Here is a 10000-nt window from a genome sequence, read left to right on the forward strand (position 1 = left end):
CTCTGCATTGAGATTCAAATGAGTAAGTGGCGGCTTAAAATGGATTTAGCTGCACTTCACTGGGACTATTTATCTTCTTCTATAAAGGACGTGTCATTCTCACCACTTCCTGTTTGACTAGGACAACACGGCGTTCTGTGTTCGCCACAACAGACTGTTGAGAGCTTTGTGAAACTTTATTGATCTCAACAAAGAAATTAGGCCATCGTCGCAGCCGAACGGATCCAGCAGATAAACAGAGAGCTCAACCCTCCGCCAACACGCGTCCATTCTCTCGTTATTTAAGAAACGTTACATATTCCCTTCATGTTAAACATCGCTCCTCTCTGTGGAGGCAGAACCGGAGGAGCGATCTTGACAAATATGAAAGTTGCAGAAAAACATAGAACAATGTGACAGCAGTCGAGCAGGGAACTGGATATATACAGACGCAGAGATGAGAGGCGGCATCGACCCGGGACTTCATCACAACTCCGGTGGACTGTATCTGAAGACGCTTGGTCAAAAATATGTTGTTGCCGTGAAATATCTTGAAGTCTTTGTGCGTGAGCGATGAGCGACGCCTCTATGGCATCACTTTCCCCAACCCCTTTGAACGGAACAGCTGGTCCTCTTTGGGACTGCGCGAGAAAGTTGCTTCCCATTGAAAAGTTTTGGGAATCTTCCGAGTTGTGAAAGTGAACCAGACATCTTCATCTTCAGGCTCTTCATCCCTGAAGCCTGTTTTCTGGTCGAGTTCAGACGCGGTTTGAAAAAGGTTAAAGCTCTGTGGTGTTTTATTACACAGTTCTAAAGTTGCAGTTCCTGTTTTCTGCGGCCACAAGAGGTTTGTGTCCTGACCAGTCACGTCCTAAAGTGTGAGAGACACAGAGAGACGACTGTTTGATGCAAAACAACAATGGTGGTTCCTCTGATATCATACCTGTCAACCCTCCCGTTTTTCCCGGGATTATCCCGTATTTTTACTTCCATCCCGTTTTCCTCCCGTTTAAATATTTTCCGTAATTTTACCGTATTTTTAACCTTTAAAAAAGTGTAAAGTGTCCTCCGGTAGAGCAGGGGGCAGTATTATGTTTAACTTTAGCTGAAAAACTTTATCCGTCAGTAAACACACAGAAGAGAACAGATAATACACAGAAGAAGAACATATGATGAGAGTCACAGTGAACGGGAGAGAGATGGAGACGCAGCTGTACCTGCCGAACAAGTTAAAACTTTATATAAGTACAAATGAGAGGAGACCTTCCCTTATTTAATAAAAGCAGAGTCGGGACAACTCGTGCTTTTTGTAAAGTGTGCCATTCAGAAGTTAGCATCGCACACGGCGGAATAAGCGATGTTCACCAGCAAGAACAATCGTCCAAGCACAAGCACGAGGCACAAACACACACTGTCAATGACTTCATGTGTGACAAGAAGTGTGTCGGAGGCAGAACAAGAGACCAGAGCTGAGGGACAGATGTTGATGCTTTGTGCTAAACATAATGTCGCCTTCAGCTTCTGCTTCTCGCAGTGTAGCGGACATGTTCCCCGACTCTGACATCGCAAGGAAGTCCTCGTCGGGGGGAAACAAAAGCCACACAACTAATCAATCATCAAATACATTGATGATAATAACAAAAAAATAAAAGACATACTTTACATAAACATGTATTTCCTGAATGTATGTATAATTATGTGTTTACATTTACATTACATGGGTGGGGGCTGTGGGGCTGAGAGCTGTTAAAATATGGGCGCAGTCCGCCAAAAAATTTCCCATATTTTGAAATTCCAATGTTGACAGGTATGTCTGATATACAAGTGGCACAAAAGTGTCAATTATTATAAAAGCAGCTCTTTGAGTTCACTCTGTTTGTTCGGGTCGGATCGATGACTCTATTGCATTTCTTTACTTCCTGTTCATCAACACGCCTCGTCCTGATTGAGTCCAAAAGATGAAGTTGGGTTCCAGCCTGAGGGCGACGTAACGAAGGGTCCTTGAACTCTTTGGACACTGAGCCTGCTAATCTCGCTCCTCTAATGTTGGAGCGGTTCATCGGCAGGGAACATGTAATCTAACCAGCGGCGGGAGAATTTCCCCCAAAACACAAGGTATTGTGGGTAGAAGGAATAACTCAAGCTGAAGCAGAAGCTGAGCAGAATAAGAAGCAGCTCATATTCTGATGTTTCTTCATGAACTTACAAAATATACACAACGCAGAATCTGAGAGAATCAGAACTAAAGACTAAAGTTAGTTCTGACATCATTTCCCTTCTTTGAGTTGTGAATGAACCCAGCAGAAGTTCATGCAACGCTTGAAAGGACTCGTCCATCCTTGTGTGGAAATAACTGCTCAGCATTCAGGATTTCCGCCCTTCCGTCGTCTTCCACTCCTCTAACTCGCTCCGGGCCGCCTGCAGCCCCGAGTTGGACGTCCCTCTGCAGTTCTGCTTGCGTGCATATGTTCAGTGAGTTCCGGCCCGGATCAGGGAAAAGCTCAATGTTCAGGCTGGGAAGCGCATTTCCTTTTGCTGAGAAGGCTGAGTGGAAGGACACGATCACGTGACATCAGAAGTCAGCAGAGAAGGTGTCCTGAGACGAGTCGCACAATAACTACCTGCTGCATGACACGTGACACGCTGGAGGACGAGTCATGGAAGTGGAGAGGGTTCGTCCTCTGGGGAGCAGGACTGTGATAGAACACTTCCATCAGCTGCTTTGGGACAAACCTTTAAATACATTTCTTACTCGATGTTATCTGTAGACACAGAGATGAGGTCGTCTTCAGAAATGCTTTCAGGTAAACAGAACGTGGCTCCAACTAACTGTTCATTTAGTCTCTGGCTGGTCGCAGTCCTCCAGATCTCCCTGAGCTCCTCGTGCTGCTTTGTGTCGGCGGTGATTCTTAATGATTTGGTCTCCACCTGTCTCTGCAGTAAAGACGTCTGGAGACCTTTTTCAGCGTCTTTTCACTCGTCAGGAAAACACGATTTATCACAATCTCCTAAAAGCCTCACCTCAGCTTCAGCAAGGCGTCACCAAAGAGCATACGATCAGGACGCCTTTCACACAGGAGACCACTCTTTGTGTCCCGGGTGAAACCAAAACTCAACCATTGATTACTTAACTTATATCCTTGTTGTAACTCAAACTGTGATCTTTGCATAAAACTACAACCGGTTGGCGTATGTGTCGAGCTGGGAACGAGAGCGAGGCGTTAAATGAAACACGTAAAGCTTAAAATGCGTAAACGTGACGCGCAAAACGTCCTTAAAGTGGGCAAGAGATCACATTGTCTCAACTAACCAACTCATAGAGAGCTAGCATAGCAACATTACCCCCCCCCTCCCCCGTTATATAAAGGTTAGCTTCAGCAGCATGTCGTCTCTTCAGAGGAACAACAGAACTAACAGGCTTCATTAACCAGAGGCGGAGACGACACGCTGTATCTTAACACAGCATTCATTAAATGTCATTATTCTGGTGTCAGTGACCTTCATCAGCCTGCAGGGCTGACAGCCCCCCCCCCCCCTGGATGCATGTTTCCAACAGAGAGTTTGTTGTCCCGACTGACGCGTGTGCTGACCGCCGGCGCTGCTTCTGATCGTGTTGATGTTTATCACTATGATGGGACGCAGCATATGTAAAACAACACAAATAGACGTGATTATTCTGGATGTTCTGAGCTGACTGAAGAGCAGCGACGCAGAAGAAGAGGAGCAGTGAGCTGGAAGACTTCTCCTTCATCACCTCGCCCCCTCCTCCTCTTCTTCATTTTGTGATTTTAAAGGCCAATCTCTTTGTTTCTTCTCCTCGTGCTACGTGTCCACAGGATCCATCTTTTCCACGCTTCCCATTCATTGTCTATGCCGTGCAATGCATTCTGGGAGCGCCAAATTCCTCAAAAGCTTTTGAATCTAAGATGAAGATTCAGCAGCTGCACGGATTAAACACAATGTTTCTCCTCAAGTGTTTTCAGAAACACATGTTTTGTTTTTTATCGGAGAAAGAAGTTTCCTAAAGAGTCGCCATGTTCAGACGGTCCACGAGCGTCCAATCATGTGCCAGGTGCAACACCTGTGGACACGTACCATTACTCTCTCTTCTCCTCCATTGTTTTCCTTTCATCCTCCTCGTCACTCCTTCTCCTATTCTTTCATCATCTTCTCCTACACTCCTCTCCTTCCTGTCCCCTGCTCTTCCTCCTCAAATTCCCTCTCCTGCTCTTCCTCCTCACCTTCCCTCTCCTGCTCTTCCTCCTCAAATTCCCTCTCCTGCTCTTCCTCCTCTCCTTCCCTCTCCTGCTCTTCCTCCTCTCCTTCCCTCTCCTGCTCTTCCTCCTCAAATTCCCTCTCCTGCTCTTCCTCCTCTCCTTCCCTCTCCTGCTCTTCCTCCTCTCCTTCCCTCTCCTGCTCAGTTTGTTGACAGACCTTCAGAGACAATAAAAAACAAACAGATGCAGACGCTGTCGTGTTTCCACTCCTCCTCCTCCTCCTCCTCCTCCTCCTCCTCCTCCTCCTCCTCCTCTTCCTCTCTCTTCTTCTCTTGTCTTTCTGAAGTGAAGTTTCTCTCTTGTTCGGGCTGTTGTCTCACTTCGCTGCCGTGAAACAGAACAGGAGTCGAAACAACAGCGAGCGCCAAAGCACCTTCAAACCGAACAAATCCCTCCTCAGAAACAGGCGAAACAGAGAGAGACTGTGTGTGTGTGTGTGTGTGTGTGTGTGTGTGTGTGTGTGTGTGTGTGTGTGTGTGTGTGTGTGTGTGTGTGTGTGTGTGCGGATGCTGCCATGTGATCTTCTGAAGGTTTTGTTGTTTTATTTTGGAGGAGCCCGCTTGCCTTCGTCTCTTCATGTCACTCCTTCGCTCCTCGTCTTCTCTTCGAGCAGCACGCTGGAGATGAAAGATGAGGAAACACGACGGATGTTTTACAGAAATGTCACGTCGTCCCCTTTGGCTGCGTCTGAACAAGAGGAGCTAGCTCAGCTAACAAGCTGCGTTACTACAAAGCTGAGCAACAGTCGCAGTGCAAGCTAACACAGGAAGCTGAAACACACAACACAACGCAGCCTGGAAATAAACACGTTAGCAACAGCTTGATGACACAGGACAGGTGAGAGCTGATGTTGCATCGTCGGGTCTGCAGCTCTTGTTCAACACTTTGTATATATTTGGTTTGTTGTTGGTTTCACTTCGTGTTAAAGGACAGACGGTTCATCATCTTTCTGCAGTTTGTTCCTAAAGGCTCTTTCACATCTTCCTCGCTCGGTCTACAGCCGTCAAACGTTTTGTTTCCAGGGTGCACATGTTCCGGGGTGGAAGGTTCGACTTCCGGACCAAATACAGGAAGAAGGAAAAGCAACAAAACAGCGTGAGCCCCGTAGAACTGGACCAAATATTTAAAAGACGACGTTATGTGGAGTTCTTTAGCGTGCTCAAATGTTTGCAATGTGAAACCAAAACTAACGGGTCAAATGTAAACTACCTTGGTTCGGACACATGGTCACATAACTCAATAGAGCGATAATCTTAGTGGAGGAAACACATGTTTGGGGTGCGACAGATGAAAGACAACAAACAAAACAATGAACTCACTGAACTTCCTCTCGGCTCTTTAACTTTAACGTTTCCACGCAGTATAATGAATCACTTCTGTAATTGTTTATACAAAATAAATAATGTTTCCGTCTCTTCTCCCTCCAGGCGATGAGTGGTACCTGTGCAGGTTGACTCTCAGCACGCTCAGCCAGGCCGACCTGCAGTGGTCCATGTTCCCCTCGCCGTACCTGGGCGCCGTGGGCCCTGACGCCGCCGCCGGCTCGGTGGTGTACCGACTGTCGGCACGGCGGCGAGACGGGACGCTTGGACAAACCCAGTTCCTCCTGCTGGACGGTGAGGAGGACATTTGATTATCATCATGTGCATAGACAGTGTGTGGCCGCCGCGTGATGTTTTCAGGATATGTGCAGCGTATGTACAAACAGCCTCATTTCCCTAAAGCCTGTTTGTTCCTGCTCTTATCTTCTGCCTCTATCTGTCATCTCCGCCAGGCACTCTGTGACAAACCTGTTTTGTTCAAAGGAGAGATTTATAAATACAATTTGACTTGTTGAATTTCAATTACCGTCAAGTGGGAGAGGGAGAGAAAAAATGCACGTAAACGGCATGAAGCCGCCGCTAATCGCTCCCCGGGGCGCAGAACGCTCCCAGATTGAGGAATAATAGGAAAGTCTCTGGAGAGGCAGGAGGAGGAGGGTGGGCGGCGGGTGCCGGTGGCTGTGTATTTCTTATTTTTTTATATTATTCTAGAGAAGAGCAGAGATATTTTGAGAGCTAATTTCCAATGCTTTCATATTAAGAGCTTCTGACTTCCCTTTGGCGTAATGTGACGACATGTGTACCGAAGAATAATCCAATAATTTACATTAAAAGTGGTTTTTAATATCATGCCAATGTGGAAATATATTCACGCAATGTGTATGAAGCCAATTAGTGGCATTAATGTGATTTTACTCACTTTGAGGATCTTAAATTTACAGGAGCAAAAGTGCTTCTTTACAAAAGTTTGTGCAAACTAATTAAATATATATATTAAAACTAATTACATTTATATACTGTTGTTCTGTATTCAACAGATTAACAGATTAACAATAAATGAGACTTTGTGTCCTGCAGATTTTGACTCTTAACTTGAAACTTTTTACTTGTTTCCTTCTTGACCAACTTTAAAGGCTAATCTTGTAAAAGTGGTTTAAAATGTTCAAGTGTCGGTTACATGATATACTAACTCACCGACTAACACAAGATTCTCACAGTTAACGCTTGATGATCAACAAGAAGTAGTTCCTCTAACTCCTCCGAAAATCACAAATGATAATTTTATGATAAACTAAATTCATAAGATGATCTTCTCACGTTTCTCTGGTCTTCTGTGAAAGAAGCATCTTTTCAATTACTGCGCCTCAGAGGTGTTGGTCTGATCTTTAGACGAATCCATGCTAGCTGTTTCCCCCCGCTTCTATATGCTAAGCTAAGCTAAGCTAGCAACGTTCAATTTCAGACATAAAACAATTAAATCAAATTAATAAAAGCTATAACTCGGAGAGCGCAGAACTCCCAGATGGTCCTGGTTGGGAAGTGTTTAATAACTTCATGTCTGTTTCCGACTTTCTGGGAATTTTCCCAGCCGGGATCTGAACTTTCTGATTATTCCGACACCACCTAAATCCAGTACAAATCTCGCAATGCTAACGTAAGTGAAAAATAATGCATGTATCCGCCCCGTGATTCGCTTTGCGGAGGAGATAATCATTTGTGCAGGTGAGACAATAATCCTGCCCTGTTACAGTCGGCATATTGATCCCACCTGCAGACACAAGTCTTCCAGACTCACATGAACTCACGTCAGAGAAATGTCTCCACAAATAGACGGAGCAGGAGGAGATGATTGACAGGTTGGATGCAGCTGCTGGTTCAAGCCTCTGGTCAACAGCTGGGATTCTACTTTCCTTTATTCCTCTTCTCCACCCCTCCCTGTTCCTCTGTCTCCTCTTCTGCAGTTCTTTCTCCTTCTCTCCTTCTGTCCATCCCTCTCTTCACTGGAGGGGGGGGGGGCTATAGAACTATAGAACAAACCCGCACTCTTCCTCTGAGTCTTCAAAGAGTATTAACCAGCTCACACACACACATGTTGCTGCAGCTGGCAGAAAGGCTTCACTTTCAACACACACATACACACACACACACAACACACACATACACACACACACATACACACACACACACACACACATACACACACACACATACACACACACACACACACATACACACACACACACACACACACACACACACACATACACACACACACATACACACACACACATACACACACACACACACACACACACACACACACACACACACACACACATACACACACACACATACACACACACACACACACACATACACACACACACACATACACACATCAGCTGCTCTGAGAATCTGAATATCAGAAAATGCTACATTTGTTCTTCTTCTGTGTGTCAGGTGGGGAGGAGTGCTTCGAGGTGAACCGTCGCTCCGGTGAGGTGAGGACCACGGGACGACCTCTGACCCCCAGTAAAGAGTACCTGATGCGGGTGCAGGCGATGGACGGGGGCGGTCGTAAAGGCCCGCCGGCCACAGTGGCCGTCCTGGCCGGCTACCGGCCGCCGCAGTTCACCAACGCCACCTACAGCCTGAACGTACCGGAGAACACGGCCGTCGGCCAACCGTGAGTCACTGCAGCAAGTCCAGTGTTTGTCCCCAGAGGGAGGTGTAGAGAGGTGTAGAGCGGTGTAGAGCGGTGTAGGGAGGTGTAGAGCGGTGTAGAGCGGTGTAGGGAGGTGTAGGGAGGTGTAGAGCGGTGTAGGGAGGTGTAGAGAGGTGTAGAGCGGTGTAGGGAGGTGTAGGGAGGTGTAGAGCGGTGTAGGGAGGTGTAGAGAGGTGTAGAGCGGTGTAGGGAGGTGTAGGGAGGTGTAGAGCGGTGTAGGGAGGTGTAGGGAGGTGTAGGGGGGTGTGGGGAGGTGTAGAGCGGTGTAGGGAGGTGTAGGGGGGTGTAGGGAGGTGTAGAGCGGTGTAGGGAGGTGTAGGGAGGTGTAGGGGGGTGTGGGGAGGTGTAGAGCGGTGTAGGGAGGTGTAGAGCGGTGTAGGGAGGTGTAGAGCGGTGTAGGGAGGTGTAGGGAGGTGTAGAGCGGTGTAGGGAGGTGTAGGGGGGTGTGGGAGGTGTAGAGCGGTGTAGGGAGGTGTAGGGAGGTGTGTAGGGAGGGGAGGTGTGGGGAGGTGGTGGGAGGTGTAGGGGGGTGTGGGGAGGTGGTGGGAGGTGTAGGGGGGTGTGGGGAGGTGTGCAGGGCTCGGTTATTATCCAACATTAAGTCAGGTAATATTACACTTTATTTATATATTACTTTAGATTATAAAATATATTAGATATTAAATATATTAATATATATACATTCTCTGTGTTTATGAACACAAGTGTCGGCTTTGCATGTCATGTGATGCATGAAAAAGATGAGCCCTGTAGAGCGAGACAGAAGAAGAAGAAGAAGGAGAAGGAGAAGAAGAAGAAGAAGAAGAAGGAGAAGAAGAAGAAGAAGAAGAAGAAGAAGAAGAAGAAGAAGAAGAAGAAGAAGAAGAAGAAGAAGAAGAAGAAGAAGAAGAAGTGGGTGTGTGGGGGGGGGGAGTAGGAGGACAGGGGGGATGTATGAGGACCCAGATGTATGAGTGTGGCCTGAGGCTGAGAATTTGAAAGTGTGGCAAATTCAAATATTTATTAAAAGCGAGGTCTGGATAAACATGAAGGGGTGTGTGTGTGTGTGTGTGTGTGTGTGTGTGTGTGTGCGCTTGTGTGCGTGAATCCCTCAGGGCTGCTGGAGCAAAGCACATTGTATTAATATCCAAGTATCTCTGCCACCCTGTGAGCCGTGTGTGTGTGTGTGTGTGTGTGTGTGTGTGTGTCTCTGCCTCCATTATGTCGCCTTTTGTGTGTGTGTATGTCGGCTACTGAAGATAATCCACACACCTCGATGTGAGAAGTTTCATGTGGGAACTACTTTCTTTCTGTTGTATCACCGCGCCGGAGGAAGCGTGCATCGTCTCTAACTCTAAAGCTCAGCTGAGGACGTTCTTGTTTTCACCTCACGAGCAGATGCACGCTTCTTTCTGCGCGCTGATACGAGAAAAAGAAAATAGTTCTCACATGAAACTGCTCACAACAAGCTCTGTTGATCCTTCAGAGTAAACCGGTCATCATTTATAAAAGTGTATTTCTTTGACGCTTTAAAAATATAACACATTTGTCTGAGTAGCAGTTAGCATTGGAGTTAACAAGGTACAACGTATGTATCATTTCTCTCTACTGTTGAAGCTAGTATTTGTGCTACGCTAGGCTAACCGTGACCTGGACACAGAGATGGAGAAGAAGATGATGAAGGCTACGTGAGAATCAAGACGATTTTACACCTGAAT

The 10000-nt window shown here is 46.6% G+C and overlaps 1 protein-coding gene across 1 annotated transcript in view; it reads left to right on the forward strand.

Annotated features, from left to right (window-relative positions):
- LOC115020959 (neural-cadherin) overlaps positions 1 to 10000 on the forward strand; it is a 142840-nt gene that overhangs the window by 50165 nt on the left and 82675 nt on the right. Inside the window, exons 2-3 of the mRNA XM_029451061.1 lie at positions 5684 to 5872; positions 8039 to 8264. Coding sequence (XP_029306921.1) covers positions 5684 to 5872; positions 8039 to 8264 — 415 coding nt within the window. The remainder of the gene's footprint in view (positions 1 to 5683; positions 5873 to 8038; positions 8265 to 10000) is intronic.

The sequence above is a fragment of the Cottoperca gobio genome, chromosome 16 (assembly GCF_900634415.1).
Source record: "Cottoperca gobio chromosome 16, fCotGob3.1, whole genome shotgun sequence".
NCBI lineage: Eukaryota > Metazoa > Chordata > Actinopteri > Perciformes > Bovichtidae > Cottoperca > Cottoperca gobio.